General features: G+C 38.0%; 1 protein-coding gene across 1 annotated transcript; it reads right to left on the reverse strand.

Annotated features, from left to right (window-relative positions):
* Positions 1–331: 331 nt before the first annotated feature.
* On the reverse strand, positions 332–21465 carry LOC107188133 (DNA-binding protein D-ETS-4). The gene is made up of 5 exons (XM_015576383.1): positions 21071–21465; positions 19455–20116; positions 16604–16758; positions 2298–2496; positions 332–699 (listed from the first exon to the last, which is right to left on the reverse strand). Exons 1-5 carry the CDS (start codon positions 21463–21465, stop codon positions 332–334), a joined length of 1779 nt encoding a protein of 592 aa, XP_015431869.1.
* Between the last annotated feature and the right edge of the window lie 213 nt (positions 21466–21678).

Below are 21678 nucleotides of genomic sequence, written 5' to 3' on the forward strand. Positions count from 1 at the left end.
TGATTATTCCGACAGGATCGGTAAGGCTGTCGCCAGATATTCGGCGACCAACTCTCTCTCCCTCTCTCTCGCTCTCTCTCTCTCTCTCTCTCTCTCTTAGCCGTCCAGTAAAGGGAATCGAGGAGATAATGGCCCCCATGGATATTACCTCGGCACGTTACACACGCTTTAATAAATATACCCGAGAGAAATTGTTCAGCCGCGAAGGCGAAGCTCAGCTTCAGCCCAGGCGGTCACGTTTCATCGGCAATAAATAGAATGATCCTGAAAGTGTTCAACCCGAGGTAACACCTGGAACGAGTGCAGAGGCAGGGTTCGGAACGTCCCCTGTTTAGAGGCAGTACGGATGGCAGAACTGATAGACGAGCCTCTGGCTACGCTCCGTCTTCTTCATGATCCCCTTTTTGTAGTATTGCCTGATGCTACGGCTGAGCTTGTCGTAGTTCATCGCTGGCCGATTTTTCCGTTTGCCCCAGAGCCTGGCCACTCGGACCGAGTCCTCGATCTTGAACACGCCCTTGCACCGATCCAACCAACGTATACAGGACCCGTGGACAGCTGGACTTTGCAGCAGCTCCTTGAGGAATTGCCACAAGTGGATGTGGGAGCCGCCGTTTCGCATTTTTCCGCCTCCACCGCCACTGCCGCCACCTCCGCCGCTTGCTCCGGTTTGGGAGGTACCGCAGTCCTCGTCTTCGTCTGGAAAAAAGCCGACACCATCCCTTTCTGTAAATGATCCAGGGAATACCCGTCCGTATGATCAGCCGGTAGGCGGTTTCACGTCCATTGCGAGGTCGGGCGTAGGCGTGCGGGGTTCTTGGTTACTGGCGTTTCATGCTTGAGAGATTGTTAGGTTCGGTTTCTTCGATTAGTAGGACTGTCGTTGTTTATTAGTTGGGAAATTATTAGGTGTGTTTATTAGCCGATTGTATCCGGTGTATATCGACGAAGATTCATTATCTTGCTCGTTAAAGATGATGATTAAGAGATACAATATAACAATATACAAGATAACAACCCGGACTGTGTGTTTGATTTTATTGGATGGAAATATTGCCGTTTGGCGAACGATAATCCATTATTTATTGGCATACTTAATGGTTTGATGTCTTCATGTTTTGTGTATAGTGTATGTTGTCGATTAACTGGAGATGAGTTCGGTGTAGCTTGTTGCGATCGGAAGCACTGATTTTTTGTTGTTTGTCTATATCGGTAACATCTGTAGTTAGCATCTTAAATATGTGCTCGTAATTATAGTTGTTTTCGTGTGCGTTACGTTAGAGTAATGAGATGAATGTGGTAGCTGTATGATATAATGTTACTTTATATGTAATTTACGTCTTCGTTGAATCACGTACACGGTGTATATCTTGATAATGGTAGTTAGTGAGACTGTTACTCGCGATCAGAAACTGCGATTTTTTGTTGCTCGACTGGGAACATGTGCGTTTTGCATATTAATGCATGGTACTTGTAATTACTGATGTGTCTTGAGTTATTAGTTTTTAATGTAATGGACTAATTACGGGAGTATTATAACAATTTAATGACCATCTGCGCCGCATATAAAGTGCGTTCTTTGATCGGTTGTGATAATTATGTTAGTTGGGTATCCGTTCGGTCCAGAAACTGTAATTTTTAATGCTTTCCCAAGGAATTTATTTAGAACATTATGAAAATATTTATTATATTCATGTTCGTCGAAGATTGCAATCGACTTGTGATTTGTAAATTTTAATATAGAAAATTGATGTTAACATCAGACGTGATTTATCTGCGTTAGGTTAGAATTGCAAATAATATATCATGCAGTTAAAAAGTCCCGAGAAAACCTAAAGGAATTCTGAGTTTCGAATGTCCTACTTGCGACAAAATTGAAACATTTCGAACATTCTCGAAATTCAGATATCAATGTATTTCTCGATATAAAAATTTCGGCAGTTCTTAATTTAAATTTAAAAAATTCTTTCCTTAAATTTCGAGATTCGTAGAACACTTTTTACAGTCCTGCGATTAATTTCGTGTTTCGTGATTGATACTTTTGAAGAACAAAAACGAATACTTTTATATCACACGAAAAGGCAATTTGTCTGTTACTCCCAGTGAACGTGAGTATTCTTCAAATAACAGCAGATTAATATCTCTTTTAACGATGTTATAGAGTTTTGTAATACTTATATTAAATATGAATGCTAGCAAGAATAATCAATGAGTGTCACAGCAATTATTAGGGATTATTAATTTGAGGAAGCATATGTTAGAAGGCGTGTAAATGACACTTGAAAGAAACGACTCACCATCGGAGAAATCTACGCTGCAGGAGGAGCCTTTGACGCTGACGTTAGCCGCGTTTCCAATAGCCGACGAACCTGTTGTGTTGTTGCCCGGGGTTTGAACAACACCAGCGGGGCTCCAGGAAGCCGCCAATGTGTTGCGCGGTGACTCTTCGACGGCTGCTTTCCAAATTTCCAGCTGTGCGTGCAGCATGCTACCGCACTGCAACAAAAACCATAATATACCCATTAATCATCGATCGGATGCTTGCATTATAATATTTTTTATTAATCTTCGTTTCATATACATTGGTCGAAATTTCTATAAAGTCACCATGTTTTCTGATGAATTCTTCACTTTCGATTTGTCTTCTTACGTAGAGTAACCTACCCGGTTGTACTACCCGATCTTAAACATTCTGTCGCAATATATCAGTTTCTTTTTACATATTATTGAAATGATGGAACATTTCATTCAGAACTGTACACTATACATTAACAAAACTGTTATGTAAAAACTTATACAGTAAGACGACTATTGTAATAAAATTGATACAAATAAAACGGATACTATATGCATACGAAAATACGAATAAGCAGAAAGTAAGAAGAATGAATCAGGTAAGTTAGAGGCCGAATCAATTTTCCGACGGTGTTGTCTTAAGTGTTCATCTTGTAACATGATTGAAACTGGTCGTTCATTGCAACTCATACTGTGCATTACACACCTCGTTCAATAATATTTCCTACGGAGACGTTACCGTCGTTGACTCGTCCTCGCGAGAGATGTTCTTACATTTTCGAGGCGACACGTTATCACTAATGACTCCATATGACCACCATTTGCATGAATACTGGGCTCCACGGTACGTGTAAGAAATTCCAAGAAAGTGTTCGGTACTCTTAGCGGTGGTCATTCCGCGGTAAGAGGCGTACGGTGTGGGAACGAGGAGAGGAACGTGGATAATAAAGTAGACAAATTTATCATACCCCAAGGATTAATAACACCTTGTCAGAGTTCTGTGGTAATGTAAAACAATTAAGCCGCATGGTAACTGCACGATGAAGAAAGAGGTGTTGAACGAGCCGAAGAACGCGAACAGATGCTGGTAACGAATTGGGGGTACTCAAGCACAATCATGGAATTTAAGGAAATAATTCCATACCCATGGCAGGATTGAATAGAATGAGTTTTTAATAATGCGTTGGGAAGAGCTCGAGGATTCCGTCTGAATTTCACTAAGGTGATTACTTCGACTATTTTAGATCGATTGGTAACAATTTAGTAATTTCTCAACTTCTTTTCTGTAATTGCATAAGTGGTACGAAGGAGATAACAAAGAAATGACATAGCGATTTTCATGGCGCGTGAATGATAAGGCAATATCATGTTCAAAAGGAAAATAAGTTACTGGATGATCTATCATGAGACTTAGTAGCAGAGCGAAGTAAATTAGACTGAAACGTCTGGAGGAGGTATTGGCAGTGTCATCAAATTACCTTCGTAACTCTCACGAAGATATTGTCATTATCGTTACATTATGTTTGCAAGTCCTCATTCGACGTCAGTTTTTCCTCGTTTTTGAGAATATCTAAGTCATGAAGTTTTCTTCATACGTCCACTTTTTACAACCACTATACTTTACTAGAAACCACGGAAGAAGACCCTGGAAATTGGGCTCTACGTTAAGAGTACGATTTCAAGTGTGCCAAACATGTTTTGTAAATTTTCAGCGGAGTACTCTAAGTTTTGACAGGAGAACGAAAGCAATTTGTAAGAGTGAATGTTAACAATAAAGAATCTGTGATAAAGGAAAAAAAAACAACTTTGTATGAAACAAAATAGTGATGGATTCATCAGATGCGAAACTGAACCGAACCAAATCCTCTTATTTGGAATCTGATGTATTAAAAAGTTAATTAAAATCCAGTTTCGTTTTTATTAGAATTTATCTAACATTTTGTGACAGACTTTATTAGAATCTATTTAAGTTTAATCTTCTATCAATCAGTCCATACGGATAAATTTGCAGAAATATTCGGACTCTAATTATTACTATCTCATAAAATATCTTGACGCTAACTATCATTAAACTACTAACAAAAATGTCTTTCAATAGTCTTTTCAGCGTTAACGAATAGTGAAAATGTAATCAATAAACTGCAGATTTTATATATTGATAGCCTACACATAAATTCACAGTCTAGTAATCAAAAAGTGTCACTCCCAATATTTTACATTTTGTTCCGAACCTATCTCAAGAGAATTACTAATATAAACCTCAGACAGTAAAATAGAATTATAAAACGTTTCAAACAACCCTGACGAGTCTATATATCATCACAGCTATCTCTACAGAAGCACTTAGAGAGTCCCCAAACACGATCATCCCCTAGCAGACACATTGTAGCGTCACTTCATTGGGATTCGAAGTCGAAACAGAAACAAGGAAATAAATGGACTGAACGTTCCATTGGACAGCTTTTGACAAAGGGAAGAACATTTCGCTCGACGTTCCAGGCCCAAACAGAAAGGAGGAAGCAAATTGTCCGGAAAATCCCAGAACGTTAACCACCCCTCGACAAAGGGAGCAACATTGTTTCGCCTAACAGGGAAGCAACAATATTTCCTGCGATGTTCCAGGTCCAGCCAGTTACAATAAAGCAAATTAGTTGGAAATTCCCTGAACATTAACCACGTCTCGACAAAGGGCACAACATTTCGCTCGACGTTCCAGGCCCAAACAGAAAGGAGGAAGCAAATTGTCCGGAAAATCCCAGAACGTCAAACACCTCTCGACAAAAGGGAGTCGAGGGGGGCCCAACAAGGTGGCTGGTAGGTGGATACGTAAGCGTTAGAATTCCATCGACGGAGTCGTTGCGCCGCGCAAGAGAAGAGAAAGCGGCTGGCTTGAGACGCAACAGGCGGCCAAGAGCGATCCAGCCAGCCAGTCGGCCGTCCAGGCAAGCGAGTGTGTGCCAGGCATTCAGGCAGCCGTTGACCCACTTTTCGATCGTTTCTGCCGGGCAAATAGCGCGTCCGTGCGCGCACGTATATGCGCTCGAGCGCCAATCCTGGTACTCCGATCCGTGTGGATGCTGCTATGGAAGGGGTGGGGGGGAAGGGGGGACGGGGGAGGCGAAGGAACGCACCTTAGATGCAGTTATGCGGTACCGCCGCAGCTACGGAGGCTACACGGGACCGCCGACGACGTGTGACGCGCGCACGCGGCTACGGTTCTATACGTGTGCAACGTGAATCGAGTTCTAGTTGTCGGCAAACGGTGCATCCGAGTCGTTGCACTCGGGGGAAAGGGGGGGGGGCGATGAATTGCCGGGTCTACTCGTTTGCTTTTCCATTTCGCGGAAGAGACGCGTGCGGATTTATGAAACTGTCTCCCGCCGGTTCAACGGGAACTGATACGATGACACTGAGAGAATTATAGCACGCGGGATGGTCCAAGGATAAACGATCTGAATGTTTTGGTCGGTGTATTTCTGAGATTGGAACGCGAAACATTGAATGATATTTAGGGTTTTTCGATTTTATGGAAATTATAGGTAACGCGAGGTTTAACCTTAAATGTGTAATATGCTTCTTTTTCTGTTTGATTGGAATACGGGTGGTATTTATAATATGTATGAGGGACGGTAAATGAATCTTATCTAATAATGGGATCATTTATACTTGCGATTATATCCATCTGTCAAAAAACTATTTACATGAAATTATATGCTCCTCGATACCATGCAAATTTAGTCTGAAATTTTTTTCTATCACCAGTAACAGCCAAGATATTCGGGTGGCCTATTTTAGGTGCATCACCTTTTATATTGTCGTCTCATGGTAAACTTGAGAAATTGCGATTTTTGCTAATTTTAGCTATATGCATGATTCTATTTGTTTCTCAGTATTGATTTAATTTAGTTCTTCACTATATATTTAAAAAAGCCAAAAATAAGTACAGAGTGTTTCTGAAATGGTAGTAAAACCCGAAAGGATGTGATTCTTCATGTAAAATAATTCAAAAATGTACATAGAATCACATTCTTTTGTACAATAGTTCGTTTTCAAAAAAATTGAATTTATCAATTAGGGGGGACCGGGGCAAAGTGAGCCTTGAGGTAAAGTGAGCTTCTTCAATTATTTATTTGAAAATGGAATATATTTACAAATTCTTGTAACATACTGAAGTTATATAATCTAACGACGATAACTATGCATATTCAGGTACTAAACAATTAGTACAAAACAACACGTAGATTTCCGTACCTTCATAAAAATAGTAAAAATTAAACATTATATATAACTCCAGTATATATAAGAAATAAGTGTAGGCTTGACGATGTCAAATTATTTAAGATACAAAAATGGGACGACGCTGGTTACGGGTTAAAAGTCATTTTATTTCAGCTCACTTTACCCCCGATAGTAGCTCACATTACCCCATACAAGTTGAGTTTTAAAATGTATCAAATTCGTCTAAAGTATTGGTACACTCAATTTGTCAACAGTAATATTTAAATTATATTATAAAATTATCCGCACACATTTGTATTGAAAAGAAAAAATTGTATTCCACTTTAAACTGTTTTAGGGCCACTTTGCCCCGGTCTCCCCTACCTGTCGCGAGAAAGTATCAAGAAATAGAACACATATCGAACACTTCTGCATGCTGTATCGAAAACGAATATCATTTCCATACTTTCCGTTCGTCCGTTTCCCACGCGGGATTGGTATGATAAAAGGTTTCACTAATTGGCTCTAATGCCCCCGTATGATTCCCGGTTGAAACTTCGCCGCGATATGAAGTCGTTCGTGTAACCGGCCGGGATACGATGCAAATTGCACACCCGCGTAACGGCGAAACAGCCGAGGCGTTTTCGAATTTGATGCAACTAGGTAGCCAAGTACGGTCGAAATGAACAGATACGGTTGTTGGCTCCCGTGTAATTTCAGAGCCTGGAGGTTATGTCCCTCCCGCCAATGGGAACGCTGCATGATCTTCGGAAAACGTTCCAGGAATCAAAATTCCCATCGGTCGATTATAGCTCGCGCGCGCGTCGAACGTCCATAACGAATCTGGGATACATTAATGACTTCTTCAGTGTTCGCAAAGGATACAGATCGACGGGGGGCTCTATGAATTATTTAACCTTCGACGGGGAGCGTTAAATTTCAGGTCAAAGGCAAGCGGTACCGTGCATCTAGCCGCGAAAAGATCCTTCCAGCTATCCGGTTCGCGAGTTATGATCGAGAGCAACCAGAGATCTAGATAGCGGGACGATTGCTATCAAAGTATTTATGCGAGCGGCATGGAAAGAGAAACAAACAGATAGTCTTGTACGATCAGGATCGTATGTGAAATAAGATATCAGACGATGACTTTCGTTCAGTTTGCAATTCGAGTCAATTATCGTGAATCTTGACGGTTAGATTTCTGGTTTTGTTGTAATTTTAGTTTTGGAATTATAGAATAGGATAGTATGAGGTATGTTTAAGTGTTTGTTTCTTATTTGTTTGGTTCAGAAAATTAATATTAATGAATTTTGACGAGTATCTGAATATCGGTCATAATGTAGACTGTCGATGCTTGTACAAATTCTTGTTTTCGTAGGTATTTTATAAAAATACATGTGGCAGAAAAATGTGTTTCATCCGTTAACACGTTGATTACCGCAGTGAAAAAGGCTGTACGTAGTCAGACACATATCATCGAAAATATACGGGTTTAGTTAATACACCGCAAAATTTGGTAACAGTACTTAAATAATTCAGCCTCTTTGCAATGTACGTGTCACCCATATTTGGGTGACGTGGCAGTCAAAGTGTTAAGGCGTCTAACAAGTTAAAGATGAAAGAAAATATTTTCTTAATTTTTGTTAAATTTTTGATCTCAGAGGGTTTTACATACTTGCACAAATAATGTAAAATATAATAAAAGTATCCAAATATAGTATTATATAAAAATTTGAATAACTAATTGTAAACAGTGTGGTCTGTACGAGTGACCAAAAATGAATAGAATAATATACGTGCCACGAAGGAATCTGAAAGGGACAGTCCAGTGGTTCGCCTGTCAAGGAGGAAAGCACTTCTTAATAATCGAATACTTTCAGATCGAATTCCTTAAAATTCCTTAATAAATCGAAAACACGAGTAGTTGACTTTTATTCCTAAAAATTTGAACAACTAATTGTAAACAGTGTGGTCTGTACGAGTGATCAGAAATGAATAGAATAATATACCTGCCACGAAGGAATCTGAAAGGGATAGTCCAGCGGTTCGCCTGTCAAGGAGGAAAACACAGCAATGAGGATCCTATCGAAGGTCGCGCAAACGAGGGAAGAATCTACGAAAATTATAGATAGCGCATAACCGTTCAGCCCGCGCGGTCATGATTTCACGTTGCGAGGACTGGTGCGCGGCGCAGTGTAATTATCCAATTACAAGACGTAAAGCTGAATCCATTATGCATGACTGCCTAACCCCCGTGCGCATACGGTGCACAGGTACTAACTCCGTACGCCATTAATTTTCCATTGCGTTCCCGGTACGTACCGATTTCAAGAGACCAGATATCGTCTCCCGATACACTCCCGGTGGACCACGGTGTTCAGCCGCTACGAACTAGACCGTTACCCCTCGCGGACTTTTGCATTGCAAAATCGCGACCGGTCTCATCGTGGATCGTGACCATTATCGTGTCTGAGGCTAGTACGTTTAAGACATTAGCGGAGAGTTATTAATAGACTGCGGATTTGTATGCAAAATAAAAGAACTCTTATAAGGAATTAATAAGTCTTATTTTATAAGTACGTAATTTATAAAGAAACTCTTATGAACAAAAACAAAAGTTGCAATTTCTTTCTTCTCTTAGGTATCTTATTGAGTTAAGAATAAAACAAAAAGTTTGTTGCATCCGACGATAGTTTTGTGTTTTATTATATTTCATAGAGCTCTAAAATCTATAAATGAATAAAATTCGCAGTTTAATTATTAGCCTTTTCGCGAAGGCACGGGATATTGGTAATGCACAGCAGAGGGTTTTTGGAAATCGGTCGTTATAACACGAAAACAAAGTTTTTAATATTTCCATAGACAGTGATACTTGAAAGTTTGAATTATTTCTTCGGAAGGTTAGTTCTTTTTTCTTGTTCGTCAAGTTATATTCATTTGTGGGGTTATTGATTGACTGTGGATGATTATGCATGGTCAGAATTTTGGGCATTAATATAGAAGGTGGTTTCGAAATGGTAGTAAAAAGAATATTATTCTATATGCAAAAATAAAGCGAAAATGTAGAGTAACATTTTTAGTACGATGCTTCGTTTTCAAGATAATCAATTTTCAAAATTCATAGTTACAATAAGTAGAATAAGAATGCAATGAACAGACGCGACAGCCAAACCCCTATTCAAGTATGTGCAATTCAATAGGACTTGGCTAAGGCGTCTGTTTATTGCATTCTGTTTCTACTCATTATTACTATGAATATGTACACACGCGTTTAGATGAATTTTGGAAATTGATTATCTTTGAAATGAAGGAAAGAATGTTATTTTATATTTTCGACTTGTTCTTGCATGTAGAATCACATCCTTCGGGTTGTATCATCTTCAAAATTGGGTAAACTTTCATTTCCTGTACTAGGGCTTTTAATATGTTAATAGTAATATAGAAATATTATTAAATTTGACTGAGGTGTTGCTACGTTTTGTAGGTCAGAGGATGCTATCAATGTGAAAACATTCGCAGATTAAATTATTAGCGACCGTATTGGTTTTTCTACAGGTCTCGATTAATAGCTTCGAAAAACGAAGACACGATGTTTGAATAAAAATTTCCCTTTCAAAATTTCATTTCTTCAGGTCAGTTGAACCCAAACTCAGACTTTGATTTTTAATTGTAATATCTTTATCAGAGAAACTTCTAAGTTAACGTGACACCAGTAATTTACGTATGTAAAAATCAAGCGACATGTAAATACATTTCGTTAAGTCGATTTACCTTAGACCAAGTTTAATTCAGGGAATTGTAATTTAACAATTCATTGAGCAATGTACGAGGATTAAATATAGCACGAATTGCCTACATGAATTAAGTCGCATCTGATTAAAATATCTGAATATAAGTAATTAATACAGCTAATTTTTATTTTCGTTAATACAATTTGGTGCTTTCTAACTAACGATAAAAATTTATTTCTTAATTTTCGTTCGAATACAATGGATATTAATCGACTCAGAATTTTTCCAAAATGTATTCCATGTTCCTCTGATAAATAAACCGAAAATATACCTACTGGCTTTTGTTCCTCAAAATACATAACTCATCTAAATTGACAGTACAAGTTCTTTATTAGGATTTCTTATCATCTCAATGTTTCATAACTTTATGGAACGAATAGTGTAAGGTGTTAATGTAAGCAAATTTAGTCTTTGAACCTAACACGACAAGAATAATCTCCATTAGACTCCCAGTTAAAGATATCTATCAGACACTTCAGAATCCAATATTCCTTCCATCCCCACCATCAATTCCGACGCACAAGTGCAACAAACACATCAGACGACAGTATTTATTAACCTGCACCAAGCACGTCGTAAAACGAATCTGACACACACAGTACAATTTCCCACAAAACCGTAAATAATAATCGCACACTAACGCCCGGCACCTAGCTCTGTTGCATGAAACGTCCGTACATATACATAAACTTATCTGCACGGTAAACCCCTTCAAAGCCCATCAGTTACGCGTGACCAAACATAAATCTCCATCCTCCATGAAACGTATGAAACAAGATAACAAGAAATTAAGTACCGTTTCTAACTCATACCGAAAGAAAAGTCGCCAGTGTCTAAGCAAAATCCGATTGAAACGAACAACCCAGAAACAGTATGTCAGAAGGAAGAGGTCCCCATTGCTTAGCTAATCCTCCTCTAGAAGACAAATGTACAGAGTGAAACCACTGAAACCTAGGTATTTGCATTCGTGCTCGACTCAAATGTCGACGATCCCCGGTGTCGTCGTTGTCTTTGAGACTGGTAACGGTCCCCCCATTCAATGCCACAGCAAAGATCTTGCGATCGTGAAGCTAAAACGCGATGCGTATCCACGGCGATGCACAAAAGCCTATCTGGGGGAAAGAGAATCCTGGTGTTCCGTTAAACGGCCGCGAACCGTATTATTACTGTCGCTGGTTGGCTTACTCACTTCGATTACGAGGAAAGAAGCCGTGAACGACGCGCACACACCACCGTCGATTTCCAGGAAATTCACTTTCACCGGACCTTGTCCGCGAGCGTTTCTCGAGTGAGTCGCGCCATTAGTTTCTTTATCGAACGAGTCCAGGCTTCTCTGTTGGCGCGCCTCTCCTCTTTTTTTTTCGAGCATCTTCTCTTTTTTTATTTTGCTCCCTCGTTTGGCGACCAGAACGGAACGGGCGTGATTTTTAACCGGTGCAATCGATCGTCACCGATAAAACAGAGAACCGATTGTATGTGCGCTACATTGTACTTACGTACAAATTGTATTTTAACTTTTAAACTTCCTGCATTCTGTTGGAAAGTTCATGAAAATATGGAAAGCACGTTTCTATAAAATTTGAACCTTCTTTTATTACATACTACTAAATTTTTTATTTATTTATAGAATTCAACAAATTTGTAAATATTTTATGTTTAACAGTAGTTTTTGGAACGGACCCCAGCTTTACGAAGAGATTCTACTTGACGTAGTTGATCTGGTAATCACTTACAGTATTTACTAATTCAACAGTTCGACAGACACTGACGAAAGTTGTTTACACCGTTGATATTTCGACTTACGCCGTTACTATCACAGTGTACGTAAGTAATTGTCCGTCCTAAAAGTAGTAGCTTACAAGAAAGTAAACATAAATCACCTTGAATTCTGGGAATGAAAAAAACTTTACTGACACTTTATAACAAAAGGTTCAAAGACTCTAAAAACATATTTTAGATATTTTTGCATGTTTCACAGAAAGCTGTGTACCATTTGAAAATTAATATTTGACTTGTACGTAAGTATATGACCGCCACTGTATTAGACACCTGGTCTGTGTGAAGGAAAGGTGATGTTTCATAAATTTTCTTTTCTTAGACAGAAGGAAATATTTTTAAAAATCGAAATTATGTTTTTTAATTATTTTATGATGAAATAATCCCAATATACAAGAGGTTTGAGAAAAATATATTCAATATAAAATCTGTGCCATAAAGAGTTAAGAAAAATTACTTTAGAAAATGTCATTCTGCAATAAAAATTTGCGGTTTACTTAGAAGCTTCTTACGGGCGGAACGGAAACGTCAGGTTTAACGCTCTAAACAGTTTTCATTAGTTGTGTTTATCTGGCACCCATTTTCCCTCTGTCTTGACACGCGCGATTCGATAGGGATCTTGGAATGCGTTTTCCAGGCTTCGTTCCTTGACCGGTTTCCTCTGGGAAAGTCCGCCAAATGGGGTAATTTGTGGGAGAGTGATCTGGTTCTGGCTGAATTGGCACGTTTTCTTTTTTGGGTTCTGTATCGAGTGATGTAGCGCAAGAGAGAGATTCTCTAGCTAGGTTGCGGCCAGTGTTTAAATGGGCGTGTTAGTGTTACGCGAATGAGGTGGAATGCTGGAAGTTTGTGAAATTGTCTGATCATTGAAATTCTTGTCAAAGGTAAACGTCCGTGTTCTGATATATTATTTTGATTTTCAGATGTTTCAATTAGTAGAAGAGAATTAATAGTTCTGTAAGTAAGTAATAATATTCCTTACATGTATGTATAAATAAAATTCATATTTTTTATGGAGTAAACTATGAAACCAGAAATTAAATGGGAACTTATTTCTTACTTATAGGAACTTATTTATTTATCTATTACTCGAATTAATGACCGTGCATTAAAATGTGTTAATATGTTTATTGTATTGCGTTTCATGAACTGTATTTATTATAAATGGATCAAAATACTCAGTGCTCAAATGTGATAATTAACATTACACAAACTCTTCTCAATTTCAAGTACTTTATGAATCAAATATTTTGTGAGGACTTAATTTTATGTGGTATTAAGTGTTGAATATATTTTTCATATTTTATAAATAACTTATTTGCAACGTTAAGCACATTCTTTTTGTAAAACTAAAAATATTAAAAAGGCGTCCCATGAATTGCTGTATATTTTAAGAAATGTGCTGTTGTTTATTAGTACGTGTAGATGCAAAAGATTTCGCAACATGGAAGTAACCGCGATTGCATTGCCAGTGAACGAGAATTTTTACCAGCGATAACGCCGAAAACTAAATCTGTTATAAATTCTTGGGACGATATAAGATAACCTCCTTAAAAAAAACGTCGGCGACGACGACATTGCAGATAACAAGCTAACATACAGTACACAATAATCACGGTTTATTTATGACTTTACTTCAGTAATTATTTACTTCGTTAACCATAAACAAATATAAATATCCTGCGTCTTGTTGGCGAATCTGTTCCAGAATTTTTTCAAATCGGTTGTAATTTTTTACATTTGTCAACATATTTATAGAAACAGAAATCCTACATGAATTTAGATTGCTGTATTGAGGATTTATTATGTTCCAAATGATATAAAAACTTCATTGCGTATTATTAACCCTATCAGGGACGAATTTATCAAGACCAGAAAAAATTTCCTAGTTATTTCAAATTTTTTATTTTAAATTTATTTAAAATTTTGAAGTGATGCTTGAATGAAAGGAAAACTATTCGTACACATACAGTAATGAACATAAATCTTTGAAGTGTATTTATTAAATTTTCATTATAGCCTCAGATTAAAAAGTTGTAAAAAACGACCTTTACTATTTTCTTCACAATTCCGACAAATTACAACTTTTTCAATTTTTTTTCCACATCATTTAATAAACTAATGTCCCTAACTTTACAAAAGAACTCAAGTCATTTGGACCAATTTTAAAAAAGTTGTTCCGTTTTAAAGGGTGTACGAATACTTTTGTCCGGTACTGTACGTGCCAGTATCCCTTAAGACGTTAACCTGTTAACTGGATAGCTTCTCAAACCTCAATCCCCATATAAACGCAATTTAAGACGAATGCAAATAGTTTTGTGTATCTTATCTATAGACATAGAAATAAAAAAAAATTTCTATGTATATGATCTTATCCTATAACAAAGGTGAATAAGGTGTGTTATGTACGAATATGTATATGTGGTTTGACAAAATGGAATACATGAACCTTAAGGAAAACTAGTGGAAAAACGAAAAATGTTTGTGAGATGCAGCCAAGTGTAAACGACAAGTTAAGTCGTCCCTCCTAGTTAGTAGGTTAGGTAGTTACTTCTAGGTCAGTAACTTCTTACTACACTGAGTTCCACATAATTATACATGCTATAAATGTATAAACTTCCACAGTTTAGTAAATTAATAGATTGTTATTTAGTATCTACTAGTATTATTATTATGATTACTAGTAGTAATTAGTATTATATATAAAAAAGAACAAAATTATATACAATATTACAAGTATAATTTTTTCATTATCTTTCGAAACTTAACCCTTATCTGTCCCTCATTTTTCAAACCTAATTTGTCCATCGGTGTCAAATTAACACAGTGGTAAAAAAGTTAATATAATGAAAAGATGAATGAATAAATTTAAAAATTCTTTAAAATAAAAGTCAAACAGCCTCAGCTAAATTTATCTGCAAATAACAGAATTAAATCACTTCTTTGAAGAAAAATGTGTCTAATAGACACAAGGGGCGGATGAGGGTGAAGGTCAGATTAATATGATATTTGAAGATTTGTTTTTTATTTTAATTCTATGATAATTTCTAGACTGTAGTTCTTATACGTTTAATGCATATTTTTATTGTGATTTGCGTAATTTATGCAAATATGTAAAACACAGTGAAAATAAAGTTTTTAACAAACATTAATAAAACATTTTCTTTCATCTTTATCTTACTAGATGAGGATAGAGCAATGAAAATGGTTTCAATTTTCAAAATCGTTATCAACCGACATATGTATAAATTCGTATGAGTGTACCCTTCAGTTGGTATGAAAATTTGCTTCAAATTAGAGATCAAAGCCGAGCCGAATGAATTACCTAAAGGAACTCCGTGGTTCCGTCAGTTGATGTAAACACTGTTCGTCAGTCGGCGATCGTCCAGCCACGAACCGTTTGCACCGGCGATTTATTTAGACACCACGAAATTCTGTCGACTAATTGCTTCGTTAAAGCGTCTCTCCCGTCCACGAATAATCGTCTCATGATACGGTATTCGTTGAACTCGCAGTTCGCGTCTGCTAGTCGATTTTAACCCTTACACGGCGGTGCCTGGATCCGAGTTTTTAAAAGTTCCATCTAACTTATCAATCTATTTATTTATTTATTCATTAATATATGGGTATATAACCCTTTAGTATACAATCCAGTTAAAATTAATCATTTGTAGGTAATAATATGTTGCATATTCTATGCTTATAAGAGGTTTGGAAACTAAAGAAGTTCTTGAAGAAGTCTAAAACTAATTGAGTCAGCTATGAATCGTATTTAAGCTAGGAGTTGTGCATGTTAAGTGACATAAAAAAAATTATATTGAATGTAATCATAATGTTTAAAAATTAGGAAATTTTAGGGGTCCAAACGGACCCAAGCATCGCTACTGTACGAACGTTAACAACGTCCCGCCTTCCGAGAGTTAACCCACATATAGTAAATCATCGATGAGTGTTCAAAGGCTCCTCTGTATTGACGAGGAGAGTTCAGGTGTAATGTTGACTTTTTAATGACGTTTAATGGAGTGATAGAGCTTGGAATTCTGAAGCCAATGATATTTGTTGTTAAAAAATATTTAATGTTCACTAACAAGGAGCCTTCGAACACTCATCGATAATTTATTGTATTCGCACAAATTTCTATCTCACGTAATACTGTCGGCGTGAACGGAAAGTTAGTCGAAATCGGCTCCGCGGGTGAACGTGTTAACCCTTTGCTCACAATGACGAGTTAACTCGTGACAATTTTAAACTGGATGTAATAAAAATTAATTTAACCCATTTTCTTTAAAAGTTGAGATAAAATATTATTTTGACGATTTTGACGTTTAATTTTTACGGTAAGTGTACCCTTACAATGAATATGGAATTGATTTTATGCTTGCAAAATTATTAATAATAACGTAACACCAGCGTAGGAAGTCGTCAAAAAAATCATAAGGCAAAAGGTTAAACGAGCTAGTATCCAGAAATCAATGAAAAGCTATAGTCGTTCGAATATTCTGTGGGATCAGGGTTCGACTCACCTGAGGGGCACGCTGACAGAATTCCTCCTCCGTGAGCGACGTCAACGTTGCACCGTCCACATTGAAGCTCTCCAATGGCACAGAGGGCAACTGCAATTGCCTTCTCGCCCATTGTATCCAGGCCGCTACGTCCGCCGCGCTCCAGCGTCGTGGTTCTGCAACGACAGAACGATTTTGGCACGGATATTGTATTTCCCACTATTCTTTATCGTGCTCTTAGATACTATTTGTAGAATAGTTAAAAAGCTATTTAGAGAATTTCACGAATCTACAGTACTTTACAACATACAGTCGTGTGCAAAAGTTTCCGGACACATAGGTTTCTCGAAAACAGTATTAACTAATGTAGATAGATTTTTCAAAAACAATATTAACTATTACAGACAGATTTTGCAAACACAATATTAACTAATATAGACAGATTTTTCAAAAACAATATTGACTACTATAGACAGATTTTTCAAAAACCATACTGACTAATATAGATAAATTTTTGAAGACCAATATTGATTAATATAGATTTTTCAAAAACACTATTAACTAATATTGGATACATAGACATGGCAAGTAAAAGAAAACAATACCACGAATAAATACTTATGCAATTGCACCCAATATTAGTTAAACTTTTTTCACATATAGCTTTTAGAAAATAAAATGAAAAATCTATCTGACCAAAAACTTTCGTTCGCGCCACTGTACGCAGTACTGCCACAATTTTTGTCACACACACACTCCCGTTCGTAAGTATATGGGACACTATCGAATATGAGGTAAGTGTAATAATGAGGTGTCACGAAATTTTTGAAAATTAGAAACACTGTTACATCACTGTAAGTAGACGCGATGCTTAATGTTCAAATGCCGGTTTACTTCTAATTTGGGGTAGAGAAAATCGGAAAACGTTCCTTGGTCACTGCCCTTAAAGTAGGAGTGGGGGGCACGGATTTGGATTGAAAAGTGATTTATGGTACTCGAGGACCAGAGTTTGCAATGTTTTGGAATTTTCGGCCCAAGTCACGTAGGTCTTTCGACCCTTGAACGGCCTACGTATTTTGAGACATTTGTTCTATAACTTACCGTTGCTGAGATATTTTCGCTGTTTGTTTGGATTTGAATATATCCTCGAATACGTCCCATAATGAAAGTAATAGAATGAAAACAGTCAAATATCTCAGCAACAGTAAGTTTTACGACAAATGCATTTTAGTATTTTTATATTCAGAATACGCCAATCTATCGAAGTCGAGCATAAAAAATTGGACATTCCATTTAAAAAACAAAGGTGACCTCTATATCTTCTCTAGTACATGTAATTTCTTAAACCCTACAACTTCTGTAGGTAACATGTTCTCGTATTGTTTGAAATAACCAAGATATTTAAGTGGACAGAGTTCATGAGACACACTGTACATGTATGCAAAGTGCTGGAATCCTCTTTAAGGTTAAACTCAATAATATGACTCAAAGGAAGTTCGACAAATTTCAAAGTAATTTTCAAAACCTTCTTAATTAAACGTCTTTCAAATTCCAACAAATGTAGGAATTTCGCAATCGTCTGCGCACTTTCAAACCCCCAAAGATCCCGATAAACAATCGAAGTTACCCACGATTACGTTACTCAAAAACAAAAGTAATACGAAGAAAAGCAACGGTCAGATTTCACTGCGCTTAATTCCGACTCTTACTTTCGATTTCACAGTCGGGGACTTTCTACGGTGGATCCGAAACGTTTCCTTGTTTTCTGACCGTTCACTGCAATTTTTTATCGTCCGGCCATGTCGAGCACCACGTATCTCCGTAGTTGTGCCCGTTGTCACGTATCGGGGACCACGAAAGAAAAGAAAAAAAAATATTAGGAAAGTAGCGGAAGCGTAAGACTGAGCGTGACCTTGAGCTCGGAGCCTCGAAATTTCGTAACTATACTCACGAAGGCACGATGTGACTTCGTAACTTATTCCGAGCATGACATCATGCCCAACGAACTAATAGTCGAACCGGTCGCGCTCCTACGTTCACGAAGATAACGTCCCGAGTCTTGCCCCGCGGCAAGGTAGCAAGAAGGCCTAAGTGTCTAATGGACACTCACGCACCTTCTTATTACCAGCCAGCGTTGTATCTCCAGAATTTATATATTTATTACGCCACAATTTGCTGAGTGGCCGTTAACTTCCGTAACGGCTTCGAGTTCTATTTCTTGTTGTCTCTATGGGACACTGTACGTGGCTGTGCAATTTTGATATAACTCTGCGGACCCTGTTTTACGTGTACATAATTACACTTCGTTAAGTCTGTGCTGACCGACGACAAGTTGATTGTTATAATGGGAGCGCATAATGAAATGTCTGGCACTATTCTAGAATTAGCCAAAGAAAGCTACTCAATTGGGCAACTAGCAGCAAAAATGAAAGTCTCATTTACTGAAAAATAGTAACATTCTAATATCGAAATGTACTGTGTCCTGATACTTATACATCAGAGTTGGGCAGAATTTTATTCGAATAATACACAGTGAGAAGCAGCAGTATCTAAGGGTGTCGTCCTGAGCTTTAAACAGTCAATGAGATTAAAGAATTGTTCGAGAAATGTCGATTCGTTCATAAAGAAGTATCATTTTATTATAAAAATTGAAATTTCCACGTTTAAACAATTAAAAATGACGAAATATCTTTTTTATCTTTTATTCGATATTCGAAACTTTTTATCTAAATAGTGAGTTTGCCCATCTCTGTTATACATGGAATGGTAGTGTGCATGCTACAATTATGCTAGTATTTTCCCTCTCCTTTTTAAAAACTAGGTTGTTTAAAGAAAAAAGAAAAGATACAAAATATAATATAGAGTCACCCACCTGGATGAATGCCCAGTGCCACACACGTGTTGTCGAAGTCTTTCTGCAGCTGTTGGATGGCCAGACTGAGGACAGGCTCGATTTGCTCCCTGGTGAGGTCCCCGACGCACTCGCCGGTTTCCATGTCCTCCACGAACCCAGTGCCCACGTTCCCGAGGTCCACAGGTCTCAGGTTGTACTTCCTTTGGAAGCTGGTGTCCCTCAGAACCTCCCTGAGCAACTGATGATCGCTCTTTTGCCCGTCCTTGAAAAGCTCCTCCTCCTTCTGCAACGGATTATTCCTGACCTCGTCTTGTATTCTCTCGAGTTTCAGGACATTTGTTCTCGTTGCATCCGTGAAATCTTTTCTGGTTCCCTTGAACAGCAAGTTCCTCAGCGGGGAGCTGTTCTCGAGCTCGATCGGGTCAGGTGAAGAGGATGTCGTCGATGAGGAGGAGGAATTGCTGGTGACGCTGCTGCTACTGCTGCTGCAACTGGATCGAGGCTCTTCTTTGAAGAGGATCTCCTTCAGCAACGGATGGCCTTGTACTGCGGCATCTTCCTTCTTCGCGAAGAAGTCCGCGTCAAGGCTGTTATAAATGTCCTCTTCTGTTCGGGGCGGTGTGCACGGCACCGTGCAGTCGGTCGAGTCCTCACGGTAGCCCAGACTCTCGGCCAGGAGCCTGAAATCAGGAGCCACCGGGGTGGACACGTCATTGGGTAGCTTAACACGTTTTCAGTCCTAAAGACTGAACTAAAGGACATGTGCGTTTATGGGCGAATGAGTTACAATAGGTATGAACATTTAAATTGCTCGTTCTTTTCTGGTCTTATAACAAGACCAAGTTCTAAAGATCGAAGGGTCTAGAAGACATTCCACGGTCATGTGGATGCTTTTGTTATTACTAGACGGCGGATGTTTATGCAAGTTTACAATTTTTGACATTAATTTATGAATATGAGAATAAGATAAAAATTTATTTCCTGTGCCAGGTGTCTTATTATGTTAATTGAAATATGTATATACAGATGCCATTAGATTTTATTGAAGTTTTTATTTTACTGCATTTTGTATATTGAAATTTACTTTAAATCCATACACATCCGCAGTATAGTTATTGCTACTCGACTTTCCGCCTCGAGCCTGTCTGTAGACAATCGTGCAAGCGCTAAGTATACAGGGTGAACCACGAATCGTGATCAGTAGAGATTACTCTGTTATCAGCAGTCCGATCGAAAATGTTCTTATCAGGTATAGCATGGTTTCAAGAGAGCATTAACGTGATTATAGCAAATTTTTTGTCAACCCTTTTTCTTCATACTTTTCAAGGTCACCTTCAATTTTTTGCAAATACACCTATAATTTTTTTACGCCTATCAGTTAAAGGATTTCAAGACGAATTCGGTAAGTATCATAACATAACATGTGTTACTTCTTTTTTTTAATTGAATTCTTGAAAGAAAATTGAAGGAACTTTTCATTCAACACAATATTTTTATCTACTTTATAATTTCATCATATATCACGTGTAAATACAAATTCTAACCCAAATTTAAATTCAAAATGCAATAAAGGCTAATGTCTGGGACGTAACGAACGTTAATATATCGACGTCATTGGAAAGAACAAAATTTACCGGGATTCTTGCAAGATTGCCAAAAGGTCGAGGCTCTTCTCCCTCTTAACCGGTTGTTTCGCGGACGGTTCTGGGCTCGTTGGATAAAATTGCGCGCTCTGAGGACTTCTCGGCACGTAGTATGGACTCGTCGGGTATCCCGGTGAGCCCTCTTGCGAGTAGTTAGGTGACAGGGGCAGTTCACCACCGGCACCGGGATACGGTGGACTCGAGTAAGTGGTAATGGGCGAGCCGGGACGCGGCGATTGTGCTTCCTGCTTGATCTGCGTTGGTTTCAATGTGGTCTGTACATTCGTGGCGCCATAATCGTCCGACAGAAGGGACAAGTCAAACTGGAATGTGCTGTAATCGAATGAAGGCGAATAGCCGGCTGCGGAGGGCACTGTCTGCGGCATCTGAAACAGAAAATGTTATAGTAAGTTAAATAGAATGACAAACCTTACGATTTTTTAAATATTTTTTTAACTCTGAATAGATTCCTTTGTAGTCAAGAATAATACTTGACCAAAGTTTTTAGTAGTAAGAGGAAAGAAGGATTGGGATTTTGGGGTACTCTGTCAAAAGGATCCAGGCAGTCAACTGTCCCGAAGGGTGGAGTATTGACAATG

This window comes from Dufourea novaeangliae, unplaced genomic scaffold, assembly GCF_001272555.1.
Source record: "Dufourea novaeangliae isolate 0120121106 unplaced genomic scaffold, ASM127255v1 scaffold115, whole genome shotgun sequence".
In the NCBI taxonomy this organism is placed as follows: Eukaryota; Metazoa; Arthropoda; class Insecta; order Hymenoptera; family Halictidae; genus Dufourea; species Dufourea novaeangliae.

Excerpts from the sequence above, each read along its gene's own strand:
- LOC107188133 (XM_015576383.1), bottom strand. The coding sequence starts at position 21,465 with ATGCCGCAGACAGTGCCCTCCGCAGCCGGCTATTCGCCTTCATTCGAT. Across the intron at positions 20,117-21,070 it reads GCAATCTTGCAAGAATCCCG|GCTCCTGGCCGAGAGTCTGG; the intron begins GTAAATTTTGTT and ends TCCTGATTTCAG. Across the intron at positions 16,759-19,454 it reads GGCACTGGGCATTCATCCAG|AACCACGACGCTGGAGCGCG; the intron begins GTGGGTGACTCT and ends CTGTCGTTGCAG.